Consider the following 23,294-nt stretch of genomic DNA (forward strand, 5'->3'; position numbering starts at 1 on the left):
ATTTATAAAGTTTACTGGATATGTCACAGTGTATACAGTGACAACATCAAGAAATTGCATGTTGTCATACACTATATATAGACTACATATACTATATATATACTATGTATAGTACATTTAGCATATCTATGTATATATGCGAAGAAATTGGATGTTGTTGCCTCCTGTTAAATGAACTCTTTTATTCCCTTTTCTGTCCACATCCTTTCAAGTATGTGAAATCTGTATCATTACATCTTTTTTGATGCTTTAAATACTTTTTTCTTTGTCCATTCTGTTTACACCCTCAAAGGCTGCATTACTTTCCACACTGATCTACTGCACGGCCCACAGAACACAGTTTGGTGGATGCTGAAGCCCCAACCTGCACACCCCATTTCCCTGGGACAGCCAGGGCCTCGCTTTGTGCTTCAGTGTGAAACAGAGGTCCAAGGCAGGCAGGTCCCCATGTATATAAATGCAGCCCGATAAGTGTCTTGCTCTTTTCCCATCATTGTTAATTACCAAGTTATTTGTGTGTAAACAGAAGCTTTTGATTTCCTAATCAGCCTCCTGCCCGATTCATTCAGAGATGTCACACACCAGAGTTTGACAGCACAATTAGTCACCATGGAAGCTATTGTGATGTCACAAACACTGAATTGTGGCATCATTGAATGAATCTGGCAGGAGAAGGATGTTGGTTACAAAGGAGAAGGCTTCTGTTTACACAATACCTTGGTAATCAGCAATGATGGGAAAGAGAATATAGAAAAAAAGAGAGCCTGGTAGTTTAATGAGCATTGATAAAACTGAAAATCTGTAAAGGTTTCTAGAAGTGCATATGTGGCATATTAAACTACGGAGATAACGGTTCTGTAATTTATACCCTCGTTCTTCACCTTGTCCTATGTCCCCAGACCTGAAAGTATATCACGGACATATACAACTGAGTGTTTCATGTTGATTTTGTAAGGTATTTCTATACTAGGAAAGATACCCAATAACGCCATTAAATCAGGATATCCTATGATTTTTATTTTCTCTTTTTTTTTTTTTTTTTGAGTGCCATTCCACAGAGCTGTGAATTTATCTGCGTTTAACAGTACCAGTTTTGGGCATTACATCTCCAGCAAATTGTTTCCCCTTTTTTACTTGTGTGGTTCTGACTTACATTTTTAAACATAAACCCCTCTGTTAGCTACAGATAGCATTCACAGCTTCAGCGCTGGCGATCGCAGCTTATGATTTGTCTTCCTCTATTTTCTAGAAAAGAATTCCCCATGAACTATATTGACTAATACTCCCAAACGCTACACTTTCTAAAGCGCTATTGTATGCTATGCAGAATTACAGATAGCGTATCTGAGCGATACGCATTTGCAAGCTGCACAGCAGAACCCTGCAACTAATCAGTGCCACAAAATAACAGGAAAAGCAAGCCTGAATAACATGAGATCCTTTCAGGTACTGTAATTAAACCAATTCACGGTGTTATTTAATTCCCCCCAGTTCTTCCTCTTGCTGCCTTCTTGGAACTGTAACCATGACACCTTAATTTCAATCAGGTGGAGGAGCCGCTGCCTGGAGAGCAGATGCCACTGCTGGTCCAGAAATTGCCCGTGGATATTGCGGGTGGTACCACCATTTTTTCCCCTGCCTCAAGTCAAGTTCAACCAACCCCCTCCCCCAGCTCAGCATGTCTAGCTTTCATAAGCGTTACTGTAGGTATGCAAAGCTGAGTCTGCTCACCCAGGTCTCCCAGCTGGTGATGAGCTGAGCTGTTTCACAGGACTGGTACTCTAAGGATCAAGAGTCATTTGCCTAAGCTGTTTATTTGCAATAGCTTCAGACACAGCAAGGTAGCAACAGAGCACTGGTGTGAAGATTAAACAATTATTTTTTTATAATAAAAAAACAGGGGATGGGAAATCAGGGAAGGACTTAAAATGGCTTAAACGCTTAACACATGAAATTGTAATACACAAAAAGCACGTATGCGACTTCAGCTAATTGTACAAATAAAAGCAGTGGAAAGAAAAATGTTTGGCTGGAAGCACATTAATACGAATTACACATATTTTATGTTCCCAGGTAACCACGCCACCCCTTTGACCGTTCCCTACCTAATCCTAGATGAGGGTGATGCTCCACTAGAGTCCAGCTGTTATCATCCACACAATGACTTTTGTAAACGAGCAGCTGACAGAGGTCCCTGGCTGTCATGTCTGCTAGAATCTCGACCACTTTGCTTGTTCCATCTTCACTAAAGACTTTTACATCCTGCAACATAAAGGGTACACTTACAGATCAACAGCTCTGAACATCGGGAAACCACACAGCTACTGTAGAAAGGCATCCTCTCAGCGTGAGGGTTCCAAGCACCTTGGCAGCCAGGACAAACAACATGGATGATTCACTTTATAACACTTTCTCTCGATGCCCCCTTGCCCTGCTTCCCCTCCCCCCTTCCCAACACCTCCCTGCGCTAGACAAAGATTCAGCAGGGTTAACAGGACCGCATACACCGGGAGAAAAGTGAGAGAGCAGGTTCTGTGTAGAGCTGTGTAAGGTAAGCAAACGTGAAACAGTATCGAGAGAGTACTTGGGCAACAGTGGCCGAGAGAAATTACATCCAGTTAAACACACACAATTGTCTCTGTGGTCCCGTCGGAGGCCTCCAAACACGTACAGAGGAGCAGGCCGAGACCCTGAAGATTAAAAATGGCTCTCTTGTTCCCCACTAACTTTTGATTGTTTCGCCCGGGGAGGTCCCACTCGCAGTTTGCCGGCGGATCAATTAGCTAGCACGGTCCACACGCATTTCTCTCTCCCTGCCCCGACTCCTCTTTTGATCCTAGCTTGAAAGTAGTTTGAAACCAAATGTGCATACGCTGCACATCCTAAATATTCATGGAGATGAGAGAACAAGTCAGGAACCCTCTCCCCACCTCCTGAATTATACAGATGCTTCCCTCTTTGCATTGTTCTGCTCAAGCGAGAGGCACTTGCCGCAAAATTATTTCTCTGGGCGAACGGCAGGTCCAAGATTTAAATCAACTCCACATTAGAAACACTCTGCATCCTAGCAGGGGAATCTAACAAAAACCTGGATGGTAATTCGAGATGGAAAATCTTACCTCAACGGCACGTAAAAGGCAGCAGTCGGAAGAACAAGATGGCATTTTAAATAGAGGTTGCCTCTGGAGATAGAGTTTGTTCTCTGCCTCCGCCGACCCTTGGTAGCCTGCGGCTGGGCGCCCGGGGTGCCGGCGGTGTCAGTGGGTGGCGGTGCCCTACCTGTCACGTAGCCCCTGCTATGGGGACTGTTTCTGGGGAGGGAAACAACTCTGCCAGAGCTCCACTCAAAGGGTTACACGCAATCTTTGCGGTAGTGAATCAAACCACACCGTGTAGACCAATCCTAGCCCTCCCTCCGACTGATGTAATCATTTCCCACACACTATCAGACTTCCAAATTATTCCCGCCCCCCCCAACCCCTCCCCAAAAAGAAGAAATTACAAAGGGAATTGGGGTTTTCTGTGACCACCCAGGGCCGTGCCAGACCCCTCCGCCAGCTCCCAAGTTCAAAGGCGGGGGGCGGGGATGCGGGGTCCGCCGGCACCGGCACACGCGTGCTGCCCGCAGCCCGGCCTGGCAGCGGCTCATGGCATCTCCCCGCAACTTCGGCGCTTCAACTTCTCCTGCCGCGGACCCGGCTCCGCTCCGGGACCCGCGATGGCCGCGGGCGGCGGGCAGCGCCGCACCACCGCGGACCGACCGCCTGCCTGCCAGCCCGCCCGCCTCCCCCCGCTCCCCCGGCTCCGCACAAACTGAAGCCCAGTGAGGGAGGAGTTAAAGCCTCATCCAGCCCAAGTGACTCAAACCCGCGTTCAGGAAACGGCTTCATCTGACAGCAGGGATGAGCCAGCCCTCTCAGAAGTAGGCTCGGAGAGGAAGGAGAGAAGAAAAGAGTGAGGAAGGGGAGAGGAAGGGGATCCCGGTTGCTGTGTCGCTGGGGAAGGCATGCACGCCGTACAGTGTTACAGCTGCACTCCCACTCCTGCCAACACTTCACCAAGTCAGAGGCATCCTCATACACACAGAAATCTGGATTGGGGGGGTTAAGGGGGGTGCTGTGGTGTACGTGTGCCTCCGTTCCTTGCCCTGTGAACAAGTCTCTCTCTGCAGTGAGCGCCCATTTCACGGGTACCGGTGCGTCACATCCATGTGCCAGCCGCCCTGCCAGTGCCCGTGGGACAGGGGAACGATCGAGCGCCCGAGGGACGCCCTGGAAGAACATCGGTGCGCAACAGGGGAGCACGGCTCTCGCGTTCCTCCCCGGACGTGCTGGCGCACAGAAAAGCCAGTATTCAGCAAGACAGAAAGTTGCCTTTGTGTTTGGTTTGCTTTTAGTGGGGAGCGGGGTGGGACTTGGATTTTTTTTTTTCTTCTACTTCTTACTGCAGTCAGATTGGACAGGAGTGACACAACCAAAAGGTGGTGTCGAAAGAACTTCTTTCTCCTTTTGGTTTTACTCTGTCCACATAACCGCACTTTCTGTACTGAAACAGAACTGTTTCAGATGGATTTCCTGCCTCAGGAACCAGCCTGGTGACATCATTCATTCATTCCTTAGTTGCCAAGAAGCACAGCCCTGCGCTTCACAGGGGAGCCTGCACCAGGCATACGCAGTGGAATTGCCACTTCTGCAACACCTGGAGCACACACACACACACACACACACACCGCTGTTTTGCTGGGAATACGGCAGTGAAACAGGAGGACAGGGTGCACCTGATCCTTGTCCCTGACGAGTCCCGCTAGAGAGGGAAAGCTCTTGTGCTGAGGGTGCCTCTCAAGTCCTTGCAGGTGGAAAAGAGAGCTGTGAGACAACCACCACGGTTCTCCCTACTCCCAAGCATGGAAAGACTTAATGAAGTATGGCCGCTGGAAGAAAGCTGCAGCTGTCTTCAACACGCATTCATGCTGTGCTCCCTCAGTATGAAGTGAAGGGTCATGGGTCCCACCACCCTCCTGCTCCTTGCCCAGAAGCCAGCTACCCTTGAAGGACAACAGTATCCCTGAGCAGGCTGAGGATACACAGCGGCTGTTGTCTGGTGGTGTGTCACTCTGCTGCGATGCCACATTCTTCTTCAAGTACATCCATTCGCAGGGCCAGTCAGGAGTGGGGGTTTTTAATGACACCTTTTAAAGCCCAGGGACTGAGCTGCAGTGGGTGGACAGTGTGAACGCAGAAATGAGCAAGTTAACTTCACTGACTATTAATAGTGCTGTGTTTGCTATCAAGGACAGCGCAAGGCCGCATATCACCACTGACATCACAGATATAAAAGACTGCATCAGGAGGGGATGTAATGGCCTGAGCTGAACCCTGCCCTAGAGGACAGGAGAGAGACAGAAGTGAGATGAAACCCCATGCCTCTGCAGAGACAAGACTGCAACACTCCCCAAGAGGCTCATGTGAAAGGTAAGGGGATTTTATGCCCCCGCACAATGCTGCAGAGCATGACGTATAATCACAAATAAGAAACCAGCTCAATGACAAAGCTCCAGCTCAAACTTGCTCCCATGACAAAAGAGGCAGATAACAATATTCCTGTATCACAGAGAGGACTTGATTTAAAGTCAATGGTCAAATCCAACCCTCTCACATTTCCTATCCTTCCCCCCTTCCCCCCTTCTTTTTTTCAAGGAAGCATCAACTACTTTGAGATGTTAAGGGTTCCCTATTCAAATTTTTCTTTCCAGCAGAAACACTGTTTCACTTGCAAAATTGATTTGGGGCTTATTAGCTACAGAGGAAAACGAAGCAGAATGCATTCTGAATAAAATACTGCAATAATGAAAACACTTAGCCTGAAGAGAGGTTCAGAAAGTTAGTCTGACACTTTTGCCCTGCATCCCTCCGAGAAATGCAGTGAAATGCAACAGCAGACTGCCTGCAACAGTGATTTACAAAAGGCCCTAATTACGTCAGCAGCACAAGGCACCTTCTATTCAAAATTAAGGTTAAGAATGCTAAGCCAACCAGAGCACTATATTGGCTGAACATTCAGTGCTTTACAGTGCAAAGGAGCAGATAACAGACTGCACCATTGTTCTGGGAAGAATTCTTCCCCCAAGCTTTTTTTTTTTTCTCGTCTTTTCCCTTTTTGAAAGACAGAAAGACTTAAAAATTAAAAATTTAAAAGAACATTAATATTCATCACTTCAGTGGTTTCATATAATGGGCCGTGTATCTTGAGTACCCTCATGGCTGTTTCATCTTCCAGCCTCAGTTCCTCAACCTCACTGCAGTATTTTGTGTGCATCAAGTAACACAAGCACTATTAGGAATGAGGACAAAAAAAAAAGCCCCCTAGTCGTGTCACAGTCACATTACTACTTCTCCACTTCTCTGTGCTATTTTTTCCCTTTCTGCAAAAGAAAACCTACGACCATATACAATTATAATAAAAAACTCATGCTTTTAGAGGACATTATGCTAAAAATTTTCAGCATCAAACAGATCTAAATTTGCATTCTGCAATCTAAAATTAATCACAGTGTAATCTATATCACGGCAAACCATCCTTTATTATCCTGGATTATGACTCCAAACTAAGTACAAGGAGAGAGTACCAGGTATCAGAAGGCCCTCTGACTGAAATCTGAGAGATAAAAGGTTTCAGTACTGTACTTTTTCAAGAGTTTCCCTTTGTAACAGATGAAGATCAGAGACATCACAGAAAGGCATTAAAATACATTGAAGAATCATTACTAAGAACTGCACAAACTGAAAACCAGTCCAGCAAATTCTGACTTTCATCACCCAATTTCATTCATCAAGATTGTTCAGACATAAGAGCCATACCATCACTGATGCAAAGAGAAAGAAAACTGAATTGAAATGCATGTACCTTGTGCAAGAAGGAGCGATTTACTGCAGAAAGGCACCTATGTACCAAGCAGGTACTTGCTGTTTCCACTGGAACCTTCTTTGGATGAGATCGTTTTCCCAAAAGCCTTTTATACTCAAAGCTTATGGGCTCACAAGAGCAAAGTCAGAGTCACTGGAGGAATAGGGAAGCTTTAAATTGGGATCAGTCAACTCAAAGCTGCTCAAGGCTCAAGCTCTGCATGCAGGTTAGCAGTGAACTGCTACTTGCCTAGTTGAAAGAGTAATAAAATAGGAAGGGTTTGCTTCCTAAAGTTGCAAACCTCTGATAAAGAAAAGCCTCTAAGCACACTCTACACACACCTTACTGGCAAGCAACTCCCTCAACCACATCTACTCACAAGAGCACCAGCCATTCTCCCCCTTACTTGCCCAGCAGCATTAAGGCAGCTTTCTAAGACATGGGAATTTCAAGTGCTGCAATGAAGTTAATATATAGGTCAACACTAAAGCTCTTTTTGCCTCCGTTGCATAGCTTGTGCTGGAAAAAAGCCCTTCAGACAAACAACAATACATTGCAGATATGATCACTTATATACAAGGCATCAGATAATACTTTCTTATAAAACAAAACCAACTATGAATTACTTGATCACTTCTTTTTTCTCTCCACATAAACATAAAACCCTAGGAAATGCTGAGGTTAAGGTTCTCATAGCAACATTAACTCTCTCCTCTGGCATATACTATATTTAGGTACATTTTAAAAGCCTATGAACAACAAAGGCGAACAACTGTTGTAAGATCAAGACCTTAGTCTTTGACTTTCATGTTCAGAACAGCAATCTTGGGGAAAAAAAAAACCCAACACAAAAAACATTAAGCCCATTTCTGAGAGTCAGAGAAATCACTTGACTTGAAAGGGAGTCACAGAGTCACAGTATCATCATATGTTCAGTAGTCATTAAACACCAATACTGAAGTCGTGAACTCTGTGAGGGTCATACCAGACAGGTTTTGGGAATCACAGCAGTGTGGGCGCAGAAGAACAGGGCAGGATTAGCATCGGGTTCACTTTAGCAGCTATATTTGGAGGGCTAGCGCTGCCGAACCTGTCACATATGAACGCCCAGGCCCACGTTCACCCCAGGTAATATTAGAGAGTTAAATTCCTTTTGAAGCTAAGGGAGAGAGATGGAGTAACTTAAGATCTAAAGCACATGACAAAGGCATCTGTGTCCCTCTGCTAGCTGCAGAGAGAATCTAGGCTCCTGACTCTGGACTTCAGCTGGATGCCATAAGCTATACTGGCTGAATTCAGGCCATGGTGACTAATCAAGCAAACATGTCTCTGTACTAATGGCATAACTATTATTGTAGTTTAACCCCAGCCAGCAGCTAAGACCCACAGCTGCTCCCTCACTCCCTCCAGGTGGGAGAGAACAGAGAATCAGAAGAGTAAAAGTGAGAAAATTTGCAGGTTGAGATAAAGACAGTTCAATAGGTAAAGCAAAAGCTGCAGATGCAAGGAAAGCAAAACAGGGGATTCATTCACCGCTTCCCATGGGCAGGCAGGTGTTCAGCCATACGCAGGAAAGCAGGGCTCCATCACATGTTAACAGTTACTTGGGAAGACAAACACCATCACTCTGAATGTCTTCCCTTCCTTCTTACCCCAGCTTTGCATGCTGAACATGACATCATATGGTATGGAATACCCCTTTGCTCAGTTGGGGTCAGCTCCCAGCTCCTTGTGCACCCCCAGCCTGCTTGCTGGTGCGGTGGGGTGAAGAGCAGAAAAGGCCTTGACTCTGTCCAAGCACTGCTCAGCAACAGCTAAAACATCCCTGAATTATCAACTCTGTTTCCAGCACAAATAGAGAATGCATTTCTTTACTAGCTACTATGAAGAAAATTAACTCTATCCCAGCCAAAACCAGCACATTACACACTGCAACTGTTGACATATGAGCTAAAAAAAAATAAAAACTAAATAAGCAAAGTCTATGATGCTGTATATACAAAAAGCACATTTAAAGGAACATACAAAATGCGCAAATTTGGGGTACTATTAAAAGCTTAAATTGTTAACAAGTTAACAATTGTTAATTTGTTAACAACTGTTAATTGTTAACAAGTGTTAATTGTTAACAATTGTTAACAAGTTAAAGCTTTTTTTCCTGTTATTCAAAACTATATGTGAAAATGGCTATTTGTTATGGACCCACTGGATGAAATCTATACTCATTATTTGTTTCTGTCTTCTCAAAACTTGAAGTATTAATGCCCTCTGTATAGGCCTAGGTTTGCATCAAAGGTTCTTCAAAAATCCCAGCTGTTTATATATAAAGGTGTGAACTGTGCAATGTACTTTTAAGAAAACACTGTACAGAGCATGTGTTCAAGACATGCACGAACAAAAGATTTATTCCAACATGTGTTCACATACTTAGAGACAGAAGGTTTGGAAACTGTAAGTTGCTACCCTATAATTTCCCTATTTTACAATTAAATAGCAGAATGCAGTTGGAAGTGAGACATGCCTACATAAAGACAACAAACCCAGTTTGTGCCATTGCCCCTAAAAGCTGCTTCACTTTTTCCCACTTTGGTTTAATGCTCACATGCTCAGGCAAATCATTTGACCCGTTTGACATTTTCACATCTTCCCACTCAATTCCTCATTTTAAGGTAAAAGCAAGAAGAAAGACTAATTTTTCAATCCTTTTAAGAGTAACAATAAGCCTTTGTGAATTTTGCTGGAGCTTCTGGGTATTTGCAGAATGCCTGAAGAGAGAAAGCTTGGGAAGCAGTTTGGATAGGCTTTGACAGTACCAGTCCACAGTGGGAAGGCAGCCTGGCAACAGCCAGCTCACCCAGACCCGAACCTGGGGTCGAGACTCTTCCTGTGGTCACAGCACCGTCAGTTGACATTTTCTTCCTCATATGCATCCTCCCCCCTCTCAGCATTTCCTATTAGTTTTGATTATAAATCTGTAAATGTGCTCCTGTCTCTCCATACAGCTCCTCCCAACAGCAACTGCTTTTCATGCAAAGATCCTTTCTGGTTTTGAGATCCTTTACGTACTGAAAAAAAAAAAGAGTTACAGGCACTGTTACACTCCTTTGATTATGTAATGAAAGACATTAAGTGATGTTGCTGGCATTAACCTTTATCTTTCATATATTTTATTGTGCAATTTATCCCTAGATGGTTTGCAGTCTTCCTCAGCTGTGCCTACAGACTGCATTATTTATTGTCTGAATTAGCTCCAAGAGAAAGGTTTAGTAGAAAAGTTCTTGCAAACACAATTCAAGTCACTAACAAGCCTAGAAAGGGTAATACAAAGAAAACCCATAATAATTTCTTGATTAAAATTCTTAAGTAACCAAGCTAGTTACTGAGTATTTTAAATTGGTTTGCCATTATAAATTACTCTGTAGAAAAGGAATTATTACTACATCTTCCTTACTGCACAGGCTTTCAACCACAAGAACCACATTAATTTGAAGCTTGGCAGACAGCGCAACAAGGCTCCAGGGAGCTGCTTCCCATAGGATTTAGAAAAATGGTGCAGGTCCTAAAGGCTTGGATGGCTCCTTCTTTCCCAGTAACCCACTGCTGCTGAGGCACTTGTCACCTGAGTGACCAGGCCACCCTATGAGCCAGAAAGCCATTTCAGCATAGGGTCCAGCAATGTATTGCTAGCTTCTTGCTTTGATTTACTGTTGTCCAAGCACAACTTCCACAAAATTCCCCTTTCCTTGCATGCTTTTCTGAAGGGAAAGGAGCAGAGACATTCCAGAGCAGAACACAGGAGCACCAATAAGGGTTGTACATACAGCCCTCCATTTGCATGCACTGGTCCAGCCACAATTATTACTAGGAAAGGGATCAGAGACCACTTTTGAAGATGTCTTTGGAAACTGAGGATTAGTATCTGAAAATATTTGCATTTTTAATGCGTGGGAAAACCTTTGGGGCAGTTACAGTCTCCTTTCTGATACAGTGGGGCCTTGGGATTTTGACAGTGGTTGATGTAATAACAGGAATAGAGTAAAACAACAAAACAGCCCAACAATCGGGGACAATGCCAAATAAGCTAAATTTGCAATGTCCAGACATGACAAAACAAACACATTATTTTAAGAACTGGTAGTTATGAAATTTGTCTTGAACAACTGCAATTCAATTTACCTAGCCCATCAGCAAAGGAATCTGAGCAAGCACAAGATGCAGAGCTAGACAGAAATTACAAACTTCGAAGGGAAAGCAGAGGAAGACAAAGATAGACCCTCTTCCCACTCCTGTCTCTTCCTCCCTCCTCCCCAAAAAAGTAATCACAAAGAGTGAGAAAGGCGAGGATTTAAGGATTTGTGAGTTTGCTGCCTGGTGCTTGCAAGCGCAGAGTTCCTCAGGTTTTTCTCTGCAGCCCTGAAGGCTAAAATAAATTAAAGAAATTAATGAGAACAAGTTCTTAGCTGAAGCCCCAGCTCCTGGATCTGCCAAGCCTCACCAGAACTGACAACGGCAGGAGAAAGAGAGTTTTCAAGACACATACAGAGGTGCAGTAGATTAAAAAAACGTCAATTATCTCTTGTTACAAGAGTCCCTTTATTCCCCTCCACATCCAGATGAACCAACGCTGACATCCCGGACCAGGCAGTTACACCAAAGCTGCTGGGAGACAGGGGAAAGCTGGAAAGCAAAACTGAAGGTGAAACATCAAAAAAAAACCCAAAACCCATCTCTGAACTTAACCTGTGTAGCTTGACCAGAAAAGGATCAAGCACAGTATATCATATGGGGACACAATACAGGGCTACAACCAATCAAAGTGTGAAAACATGAATATGAGAGCAACTTAGGGCAATGGAAAAGGTAATGGAAGCTAATGCAAAAAAGGGCAAGACATGGAGAAAGACTCCTAATGAAGACTGCTATAGCCTCACAGGCTCTCCAGGAATGATGACCATTTAATGATGGGAATCTGAAGTATAAATACATTATGAAAACTCACAACCTAACAGCCTCCATGTACTGAAAATCCCCAAAATCTCAAGCACACCTTGGAAATGTAAATTTCCCTCACTCCAATAGCATCGGTCACAACCCAGTAATAGGTTTTCCTAATAGGGCTGAGTTCATACTACTCTGACAATAAGACAGGTGCTTTAAAACAAGTGGGTAACAGGCTTAAGTACAGCAGCATGCTAAAGCATCCTAATGCCCGGCTGTCAGCTGCCTCCTTGCTGTACAGTGTTCAGCAATATTGCTTAACTTCCCGTCTCCCAAGCTACCGGCTCTGGAAGCTGGCGATTTCAAGCAGCGAGTATCGGCTAATTGTTGCTGCCTGCAACGTTCAGGATGTTTTATGGGTCAGTTTGTCACACGCACACAATAAATGCTTTTAACAGAGCTGCTCGCATTGGGAGAGTATTTCTGCGCAACTGTGTAAGCATCGATTGTGTGCCCAGAATTAACCCCCTGCAGATCCGAGCCCAGGAAAAGTTAAGTCAATGGGAGAAGAGGGCTTACGTTATCCTCTCCCTTATACATGTCCTCCTAAGGCACGTATAATTCTCATTTTCAGCAATTGCTTTAATGGCAAACTGCTCCATAAAACTGCCCTGCTGTTTCGTTTCTGATAAATTTAGATCTCAGAGGAAAACAATGGGTTTCCCCAAATTCAAGAATGAGATATCCTAAGTTTCCAGGGCTGATGCAAAACCTGGGGTTATGTCACCATGACTAAGCTGGATATTCTCTCATGAATGCATCTAGCTCCGTGCAAATCTCCCTCCCTCCCAACCTGCTCAGGAGTCTTCATTTTCAGTGGAAAAAAAAAAAGCAAAGAGTAACACTGGCAAAAACCTAACCACAACCAATACAAGAGGTTCATTAGCACACTGCCTCTTAGCACCCCACCCCAAAACACCTCGTGTAGACATCAGAGTTACCAAGAAATTTTTCACATCTCACCCTGCTCCGCTTCGCCACTGCACCCATCCACCTGTGCACGCTGAGGCAGGACCAAAGCATGAGTTTTAACTCCACGGCAAGCACCTCTAACTTATCCATTTCTGAGTCCCCTCTCCAGCGCTTGCTCGAGACCATTTTTGCACACCCCTTCCTCCTGGTAGGGGCACCACAAACAAAAACACAAACACAAAAAAACCCCACACAACCCAACCCTTTGCTGAGCTTACAGGGACAAATTCCCTGCTGCCATGGTTACCACTCCAACTTCTCTTGTGGAACTAGAAATAAGAAAAAAAAAAACCCACCACACAACCAACTTCCCTGAGAACAGACGGCTATATAATGTTAGCTCTCCCTCCCTCCCCTCACTCATCATTGTTAGCCACTAAATCAGCTACATCTGGCATATTTAATTTGGACTAAATAAAATGTCACTAATTAAAAAGATACTGAACAAGCAATACATGACATAGAAACAGACCTTAGCATCTGAACATAGCCTATTAGGAACGGAAAAGATTCAACTAGTTTTTACCAAAAGCTGAGAAACAAAGGCAACTAAACGGTCCTCTATACATTCTTACTGACAACAATGTCCTCCAGAAGCTCCCCCCTATCGTCTAGGTACACTGAGGTTTCCAAGCACTAATTCCTGGAGCAGCAGTGGCTCAAAAGTGGTTAGCTCATTATAGATGGCATTCTTTGGCTGGAAGGCTGCAGCCTTCATTCCAACTTCTAAAAAGGTTACTTTGCTAAAGCTGCAAGGGGTAAGACGTTCAGCAACGCACATTTGCTTTAAAGGACCTGTGGTCACGTAGCTGTCTCTGAACAGTAACAGGCTCTCCTCTCATATTCTCCACGCTGTTTTCAGAAGCCCAATTTGAAGTTACCACACACTGCTCCGTCCTTCCTCTCTTGCAACTCCTCTCCTTAGCCCATCCCTGAAGACTAACACATTGTCAGCTCTCTGCATCTCTCACTCTCCTTAGCCCATCCCTGAAGACTAACACATTGTCAGCTCTCTGCATCTCTCACTGCAGGTCACATCATGAAGATGTAAGCGCTGCTTTGTGCTGCTGACCAGCATAGCTACCTGCGTGAAAGCAGCTCCTCTTACCTTGACATCAATACAACCCCCTACCCCCCATGGTGATTCATATCATACTCCCAGACCAGGCTTTCACCTTTGAGGTTACATCATTATCAGTATTCCACTGCCACTTATCGAACAGATTTCAGTGCAAAGCTTCACTGAATCATATAAATCTCTCTTCACAGCCCTTAAATGTTTTCCGTCATCTTTTTTTGCCAGCTGGTAATCTTTCATTCTAAAGCTGTACTATCCCTTATGATTAATTGAATAAGCATTTGAGTGATTTCATTTTTAGTGCCTCCAAGGCTAAGGATTTCCCATGAGAACAGATCATTTTCTAAGTGCTCTGGTCCAGGTTTTCAGCATTTATAAATCAGACAACTGGCTCCTCTCTATTTTTGCTGAGGTATGAAGCAGAACAGATATTTAGGCATACTTTGATTGCCATTGCTTCCTTTCAGTATGCATGGTCAAATAAGATTCAAACATTCAACACAGAAATCCCCCCAGAAAGCAAATTTTCCCCAAATTCTTACAAGATGTTCAAGTGGATTATGTTGATAATTCTGGCACACACTAGGAAAGTAAGAAGATTACTCTTCTTAGAAATTCAGTAGTTAGAATTGAATTAACAGTGAAATGTAACAGTGAACTTGATCCTTGTAATTCCAAACTTAGTATTAGGACATAACACAGAGATGATACATTTTGAAATCCTGAGTTTCAGTTTATGCCTACTGCCTCTGGTCCTTCCACTGGGCTCCACTGAAAAAAAACTGGCTATATCCTCTTTGCACCTTCATTTCAGGTACTTCTATACATTCCTAAGATGCCCCCAAGCCTTCTCTTCTCCAAGCTGAGCAGTCCCAGCTCTCTCAGCCTTTCTTCACAGGAGAGATGCTCCAGTCCCTTAATCATCTCTAGCCCTTTGCTGGACTCTCTGCAGTATCTCCATGCCTCTCTTGTACTGGGGAGCCCAGAACTGAACCCAGCACTCCAGGTGTGGCCTCACCAGTGCTGAATAAATGGGAAGTATCACCTCCCTCAACCTGCTGGCAAAGCTTTGCCTAGACAGCCCAGGAGATCAGCAGGCTTCGTTGCAGCAAGGGAACAATGCTGGTTCACATTCAACTTGGTGTCCACCAGGACTCCCAGGGCTTCCTCTGCCTAGCTGCTATCCAGCCGGGTGTCCCCCAGCCTGTAGTGATGCCTGGGGTAATTCTTCCCCACGTGCAGGACTTTGCACTCACTGTTGTTGAACTTTATGAGGTTTCTGGCAGCCCATTTCCCTGGCCTATAATATCTTACACAAATAGTGCAGGTTACATAAATACCACGATACTAACTAAAAGCATTAAAAAAAAATCTAGTGAAGTTTGATCATAGCTTAGTAACCCTAATTGTGTCTTTTCCTAGGATCTTTCATCAGCATTCTCCCAAGCCATGCCACAGTGGTTCAAAGTTCCCTTTAAGGTAAATGTTTCAGAAATACTTGAAATCCATTTGTCAAAGGCTGATGAACTTAACTGTGCAAGTCTAAATATAAGGTACTGTGCTGAAACCAATGTCACAATAATAAAAATGCTTCCTGATATAGAACTACATAACATAATGCTAGAGATTTGATGCCAAAGCTTGCATGAAAGAAAATGCTACTTCTTCATTCAGCATCTGCTTCAGATTATTTTACATGGAAGTCACTGCTGCTCTGAAGCTGTCAAGGCATAGTCAGCTTCCAATTAAGCCCTTATCTTTGAAGTTGATTGGAAGCAAAGCTTTCCCCTCCCTATAGGCATCCCCCTAAAAGTAGGTAATCCGAGATAATTTCCAAATGTATTTATTCTGTGTTGTCCACCCAATTAAACATTGCGCAAATGCAATCAGCGAGCCTTCTCTCTAATTGAAAAGTTTATGCAACACTTTTCATGAAGCTCCCATTAAACATTTAAAATAATTAGCTGTATTAGAAAGACATTTATATTCAAATAGCTCACATGCCTAGTTTCTTTGTTTAGCACAGGCATACGGATAGGAAAAACAGCTCCATGGAAAATACCAAATATTGAGCAAATCTTTTCTGTAAGACAACAGACACCCCTAGAAACCAATTCAGCATGGAATTAAGTGGGAAATCTTTTAACAGTAGCCTTGCTACTGTAGCTGATCGTGGAGAAATCGACCATTTTGAAGACTCAGAAAGGCAATTAACAAGGGACTCAACTCTGTGTTTTTATGCATTATAGATAAGATGTTAATAGTCACTACCTTCCAGTATGCTCCCTTCCTCCCTTTCCCCCTCTCCCTAAATTATTGGCAATAAGCTGAAGAAATGCACCATGCAGAGAGACCAGCAACTTTTACTTCCATCCTGGCACAAATTTTGAAAAGGATTTTGATGGCTCTGTATTTACATCATGGATCTTCCTTAAGGATTATGCTGAGAAAAGAATCTAGGTCATTGAAACCTTCTTAAACCAAACCACAGAGAAACTGAAAGAGAATGTAAAAGCACTGATGTCAGGTTTATTTTGCCTTTTCACAAGCTCATGTTTTTTTCCAGATTGACTGGCAGAAGGTAGATCAACCTTTGGACATCTTTCACATTCTGAAGTTTCTATTTCCATGAGTGACTTAATCCCATTCCCATCCAAAATGAAACATTTAACAAAAAAATGTTGTGCACTCAACAGACCCAGCTATGTAAGAATAACAATAAGAAGGCTAGGCCTAAAGGGCAAAAGTACAACTTAGATCAACATGTACCAAAAGATATGTAAACATCTCAGGATCCTGGGCAGCATAATAATTTAATAGTCCCTTCTAGACAAAACTTTATAAACAAACATATATGAATGTAAACAGTGGTTTTCCTTCCTCCCCTGCCCCCCCTAAACACTAGCTTAGTTTTGATATGAATCTGAATACTAAGATATGCATCTTTTAGACCATATGCTTACTGCAGTCTTGCATATATGTAAACTAGTAACACACATTCAAATTTAATTCTATAGATTTCAAATTACAACACCTACTGCTGTTCTTCCATTCAATCCCCATGTAGAATTTCTAAGGTTAAACAAATAGCTGTACATATCATAACTAATTTATTTTGAAAAGTGCCCATTAAAAAATATTGCATTAATGATTACAATCTCCAATAATAATAGCTAGTAAGTAATAATTATGTGCAATTAGTAATTATTGCTTCATTTCTAACTCTGCGTCCAACAAAATCTGCTGAATTCAGCAAATGTCACTTGCTATCACTCTTTATTCATTCACGTAGAGACAATGCTACACATGGGAAAAACTTTATAGCCTTTTCCAGCTTCAGAAGGCTGTGTCTTGGGATGGTGGTTTAGCATAACCACCATACGGTTTCCTATTGGAGAAAAATCTATCTTGCCTTTTGTACAGTGTAGAAAGGTGTCACAACACTTGCTTCTTCCACAACTCCCCCATCTTGTTGCACAAGATTACACATGGCAAAAGTAAAAATTTTTGGCTAGCTTCAGGGTATTAACAAAAAATACTCTGTACTGAAACTATTTTCAGTTCAACTGTTGCTCATACACCCTTCAACATAACAGACACTGATGAGAACCAAAGCGTAACTTGTGAGGAATAAGTGGTTTTGTGGATTTGTTGCCAGAGTTCTGCAGGTTCTTCTTTCAGTACACCCAGCTGTACAGAAAACAACCCAAGTTTGCTTGGCTCACATCAACCAAGGCTGTGCCAACCTATACACTCTACCAATTTCAGTTTTTTAAGTGTAACAAAATAGCTAGTGCATGAACTTGCTCAAGCTACATCATGAAAACTGGGTTTAAAGAGAAAGCGAAAAGGTACATCCTATTCTAGGTGCCATGTAACACATCCTCCTTCCACAGACAGTGCCTGGTGGCTTAACCTTACCTGTAAAGACCATTATTTTCCATGCGTACAGACTGGATCAGATAAATTACCAGGGAGTTTCATTCTGGGGTTCGATGAGGAAATCACCTTGAAATGACAAATTCAGTTTTTTTAGCTAAAACATCACAAAGAAATCCCAATGCCTTGGACTTTCTATTACAAAGATAATTAATTTGGGAAAATTATACCTCCTTCCTTCTTCACAAACCAATTTAGGTTTGTTGCATTTGGTTTGCTACTCAAAATGAGAGTTGAGGGTAGCTTTTCCTCACACAAAATCAGCAGACAAATCAGAGATCATTTATCTTCTGGCATAGTGGTCCAGTTCCACAACCTTAGAAACTCCTCCTGTTACTCTCCCCTGTGGGCTTACTGGCCCTTGGAAGAGGAGATACTCCCACCATCACCCTCAGATCCCCATTTGTTCCTCAAAAACCAATATTTTTTTCCCACAAGAATTGGCGTTACTATTGTGTATCAAGTACCTATGGCTACAAGTAAGAAAGACTGTATTACCTCTCTAAATCTTACATATCTGTTCATCTGTTGACAGTGGCTACCTCTGATGTCTGAACACTGAAGTTAAAGCACTACAGAGATGTGTGGAAGAGCACTGACTTTAACTTACACAAGAAGAATGTGGTTAGAAACTGTTAATTTTTCACATGCCTTTAACAGATGATAGAAAAAAATCAGCCCTGCAGCTGCCAGCATCTCTCCAGATAAACAAACTCTACAGTTTCTTCCAGGAATAACTGATGAGGAGGTTGGCCGTTCGGAAAAACAGTCAATAAAAATTACCCACTTAGAAACATGGCCAGATTTGGTCCTAATAGAACAGATTAGGGGAAGGCAAGGATCTTCTCCATCACAGATCACTACCTAGTTTAAGGTTTGGTTTGCCTTCCACCCAAACTACCACTACAAATGGTGGTAGCCATTTCAGCTGTCACTAGCCACCTCAGTCAAAGCTCATCTTGTCTTCACTAACTGCTCAGGTTCCCACTGTGGTCAATAAAAAGAGGCACATCAGTACAAATTATCATCTTCTATAGTTTTGCTACCCTAAGACAGCTTGAATGTACTCAAAAAGTACTCCTCTATCTCATCACTGACTGGAGATACCCAGACACGTAACCCAAATGAGAGGTTTAACTTTTATACAGCTATAGTTCACAGAAATAATTCCCACCCAAAGGCTGTTTAAAGGTGATCGTATTTCTTGACACTGTGAAGAACTATGACAAGTACTTGCCTAATATGACATATAATGATACAGAGACCAGGGAATGTAAAACAGAAAAAAAAATTAGCTAACATTTGCTCAGCAGTGGTATTTGTTGGGAAGTTTCATTTCAGTTTTACTGTGGAATAAACTTAAAGGCAAACGTACAATTCTGTACATAAATTTTTGCCCCTGCACAGAGCAGCGTAACTCTGGGCGGGGAGGAGCAGGGCACATGCAGAGGGCCCATGGTCAAGCATAAGGATAATTAAACAAAACGTGGAATGCAATTACTTCCCAAGATAGCACTACCTTGTCTACCTCAATTAATCTGGTAGCAGGTGCCAAATTAAACCCAACTCTCTGCTAGAGTTTATGTGCAACTTTGACAATGAGTCCAAACCTCTGCTGATACAAACATTCATGATAGAAAGTCAGACACAAAAAGGTAAAGATTATCTTCAGCAAAAAGATAACAGACCCAGTATCTTCCTCCAAAGTTGAAGATTTTCAGCTTCACTTTTTGCAAGATGAGATTCAAGAAAGGGCTGCCTACAGCTGGGAAAAACAGCTATGCTGTTCATTAGTCTATGTGCCACCTTCAAGCAGCAGCAGCAAAAAAAGCCACTGCACAGCAAATAATATAAACAGTATGGTCATTCCTACTGCTTGTCTGTTATACATAAAGACTTCCAAGTTTGTCTTGCATTAATGAGGTCAATACAGGTACTTAATTCCAGATATTGGTAGCTCAGCTGCAGCATACAAACTTAACTTGCAGCCGTGTTATGCAAAGGCAAATATGTCCTTCCCAAATACTTTATCATGGTTGTAGTGAAAAAGAAGCCTCACTCAGCATAAAGAAATACGCTTTAACCTTTCAAAAGATTTGCTAAGTCATTGCAAGAAAACTGGCCTTAGCACCAACAGAAGTAGTTTTGTACACAAATAATAGAAGTCCTTTTATATCAGGTCAGAGTTCTGCACTGACACACAAGTCTAAGCCAAGCCATCTGAGCTCATGAATAAACTCAAATTTTAGATACCTTCTCTTCAAATATTTCTAACATATTTCTTGAACTCAGTGAGATCTTACTGGCTTGAAATTCTATTTCAGTATTGTCACATAGTTTGAGAGAAAAAAAAATACATCAGCTTTTACTTCCCCACATTTACAGATTTCAAAATACAGTAACAAAGCAGTCCACCAAGAAAAGGGACTAATTCCTCTACACTCCAGCAGTTCTCATCGCCCCGAAGCTGAACCTCCAGATACTTTGCAGTTTTATATATTCAGAAAAGACATAACTGTAATAGAGAGAAACTCAATTATGTAGAAAGCAGTGGTTACTGCAAACTCCTAAAGGAATGCAGTCACTGTGAAACATGTCTGGCACTATAAACACTTACTTAGTATTATTTTTTGCTGGGATTTTATTAGGGTCTCCCCTTCCTTAATGGCTGCTATTTGAATGTAGGGCAATTAGCACTTCCCAGACTCTGGCTTAGGGGAAAAACAAGCCCTTTGTATGCACATCATCCTCAACCATTTTGCTAGATAAGAATCAGTACACCACTGCAACTTTTTTCAGCTGCATCTTAGAGAAGGCTTGAGAAAGGCAAAGAGGAGAAACTGATGTGAATGTATTTACAGTGCTGTAGAATTTATTTAACCATCTTCAGAACGACTAGATTATTCCTTTATTTAAGGGATAAAAGTAACACATAGAAACCTTTCTATAAAGTTCATTCAGCTTTTTCACTTTAATAGTTTTACATCAACATCGGCGTCTTTCAACTGAGACCCCTTTGGACATCTGTTGGATGGATTAACTGCTAGAGACACTCAAAGTCAGCATCTGCTGCACAGGCACTTTCCCTACCCACTGAAAGACTCCACCATGCCCTTGCCCTGTCTCACTTGTTTCAGAATATCCTGCTATAGTTTAAACCCTAAAGGCTGCTTCTTGACAAAAACTGACTTCTGGGTATTGCCCAAGCACTATTCCATGCACACAAGAGAGGGCAAGTCACAATGAAACCTTACAGAAACAGCAGCTAGCACAACCCCAAGCAGAGCACAAAGTTAATTTCTTGTTAGCCAGATCGGCTTGAAGTTCCTCTGTATAGCTTGAAGTGTTGCAATTAAGTACTGCTCTAAGTTATGCCTAATTAGCCTGTAAGCAAATGCTCATTTGTAACTTGCATGCAGTGTAACGCAGAACTAAATGTTCACTGAGAGCAAAGGGAAATTATACTGAAGGCACATTTGCACAAATATAGTTGGCTGCCTCCTGATTTTCCCTTAATATTTTCTAGGATATTAATAAGAAGAAATGTGTCACACTGTACAAATGATTAGAAATATGCAATCCCTGTCCCTGGAGCTGTATGTGATGCTCTCCTGTACCCCCACCTAACGATAACTCTGCTCCTCTTGGAATTACAGCCTCTCTCTGAAACAGTAAGAGATTTGGGATTTAGATTACCTTCTTCATCTGTGCAGTTAAAAAAAAAAAAACCCACACAAAACCAACCCCATTCCCCCAAGGCAACCAAAACACCCCCATAGACAAGGATGCAAATTATGATGGATATGTATTACAGAATCATAAAATGGTTGGGGTTGGAAGGGACCTCTGGAGATTACCTAATCCAAACCTGCTGCAGGTTTACCTAGAGCAGGCTGCACCGGACTGCATTCAGATGGGTTTTGAGTATCTCCACAGAAGACCACACCACAACCTCTTGAGGAAGCCTGCTCCAGTGCTCTGCCACCCTCCAAGAAGTTTTTCCTCATATTCAGATGGAACTTGCCAACAGGCCTTCAACTAGACTGCACTGCTGATCAGATGATCTTTACATCCTCAATGCCTACTTCTTTTCAAGCTGCTCCATAAATCCATTGCAATGTGTGCAACAGTACTGCAAGCAATCTTTTAATCTTCTATATGTATTTTCATACACACACACACACACACACACACACACACACACACACACACATATATGCTTGAATCACCTAAACATAACACTATTCTGGAGTCTGGGACAGCAAATACAGCAGGTATTTTTCAATGCTAAAACTGTGTACCTGATACTGACACTTATCTAAGATCTTGTCTATACCTTGCTCTACATAACTGAATACTTGGAGAACAAAACTGCTGCCAACATCTGTAAAGCTATTTATAAGGTCTGGTAATACTGTGGTTGGCTTGCTTTCAGTGGATTTTAGTAAGCAATAGGGAAAATAAAGTGTGACCAGCAACAGTATGACAAACAAGTTACTTCAGAGTAATTACCTGCTCTTAACAGTTTGCAGGCAAGGACAAGCTCAAAAATGACTCACAGAAGCCCAAGGGTAAATTGTCTGTAAAATTAAATCTTGGTGTTTTACTATCAGGATACTGCTGTTTAGCTTAGAATACTCTTTTCCATAGTGTTTTTTACAGGTTTTTTTGAGTAACGTTTTTTCCTTAGGGATGGTTTGTTCCAATTCTTGTTACCTATTCTGGTAAGGATAGTAGGGAAATGCGATTTTAAAAGGTGAACATAAAAGGTGAGAGAAGGAACACGTGCAAGGTCACCACATGGTGAGGCAGCCAACGTCCCTCTGTGGCTGCAGGGTGCAGACACTGCTCCTGGCACTCAAAGCCCTTTCTTGAGCTTGATGCTAGGGCCTTCTCTGGCTGCTGAGCACACTTCAGCGAGCGTGATGCCTCCTGCAATGGCATCGACCACTCGGCAAGCATGAGGCATAGGTGGGGATGAGGTTCCCCAATGCCCAGATGGGCAGTGCACATCACTGACATTGGGTACGTGCATGGTAAAGTGGTGTTTGCATAGTCTGTATCTAAGTATCCCAAAAAGCAGAACAGTTCATTACTCTGGCCAGACAAGGGATCAGATAGGCAGATAAAAGGGGTGGCTGGAAAGATCTAGGTGCTCTGAAGTGGCCCCTGTTTGGTGAGGCACAAAAGCAGCTTGTAAAGGTCTCTCCCACTTTCACTCCTTTCTAAACCCCTGCAGAATAGTTTTTGCTTTACTGAGTAAAATTTCACTGGTAGTAAGTCTGCTGAGATAAAGTTGCTTTATTCAGGTTCCCCCAAAACATCCAGTGTTCAATGGGATTCCCATCCAAACCCTCAGCTGATAGTCAATCCATTTGCTGCCAACTGCCATTCCTCAGCAACC

General features: G+C 42.7%; 1 protein-coding gene across 7 annotated transcripts in view; it reads right to left on the minus strand.

The window, feature by feature from the left end:
- The window catches only part of GRB10 (growth factor receptor bound protein 10), a 148,684-nt gene that overhangs the window by 22,920 nt on the left and 102,470 nt on the right, over nt 1-23,294 (minus strand). For all 7 annotated transcript variants that reach the window (XR_010610091.1, XM_065667719.1, XM_065667715.1 and 4 more), the window contains one exon: nt 2,106-2,262. Coding sequence is in view for 6 of the 7 variants with exons in the window: in XM_065667719.1 (XP_065523791.1) it covers nt 2,106-2,262 (157 nt within the window). In the remaining variant the exon portion in view is untranslated. The remainder of the gene's footprint in view (nt 1-2,105; nt 2,263-23,294) is intronic.

This window comes from Lathamus discolor, chromosome 2 (assembly GCF_037157495.1).
Source record: "Lathamus discolor isolate bLatDis1 chromosome 2, bLatDis1.hap1, whole genome shotgun sequence".
NCBI lineage: Eukaryota > Metazoa > Chordata > Aves > Psittaciformes > Psittacidae > Lathamus > Lathamus discolor.